At 32.3% G+C, this 443-nt stretch overlaps 1 protein-coding gene across 1 annotated transcript in view; it reads left to right on the top strand.

Moving 5' to 3' along the window:
• LOC142239675 (uncharacterized) overlaps nt 1–48 on the top strand; it is a 1,048-nt gene extending 1,000 nt beyond the window's left edge. The window contains exon 2 of the mRNA XM_075311460.1: nt 31–48. Coding sequence (XP_075167575.1) covers nt 31–48 — 18 coding nt within the window. The remainder of the gene's footprint in view (nt 1–30) is intronic.
• The last annotated feature ends 395 nt before the right edge of the window (nt 49–443 follow it).

Raw genomic sequence — 443 nt, 5'->3', positions numbered from 1 at the left:
AAAAGTAAGCACCCTATGCACTTCATTTAGAACGTAGCCCTGCTCTAAACATTGTTTTAGTGTCATGTAGTGGATGGTATACCTTTCTTTTGGTGTAAGATCTGCAACAAGTTTGTTGTGTTTCGATCCTCCCACTTTTTTGTTTTCAGCCGCTAAAGGTAAATCATTAAATTTATTATGTAGATGGGGTGGACAACTTATTGAAACTTCATAAATATACCCTTCAGGAGAATCGAATTTAAAATTTTTGATTACGTTAGGATCCCTAATAATGTCAGCTTCTGCAACCCATTTAAAATTACCATATGGTAAGAATTGCTGCATCGCCCATCCATATAGGTTATTAACATCAAGATATAATAAAAATGTAGATACAATATCAGGATTAAAGTTTTTCATATATTTATTATTGGCTTTGTGATATCTTTTACTACATTGAGTAA

Source organism: Haematobia irritans, chromosome 5 (genome assembly GCF_050003625.1).
Source record: "Haematobia irritans isolate KBUSLIRL chromosome 5, ASM5000362v1, whole genome shotgun sequence".
In the NCBI taxonomy this organism is placed as follows: Eukaryota; Metazoa; Arthropoda; class Insecta; order Diptera; family Muscidae; genus Haematobia; species Haematobia irritans.
Note: the sequence above shows the minus strand (reverse complement) of the source record. Positions and strands in the feature narration are given on the sequence as shown.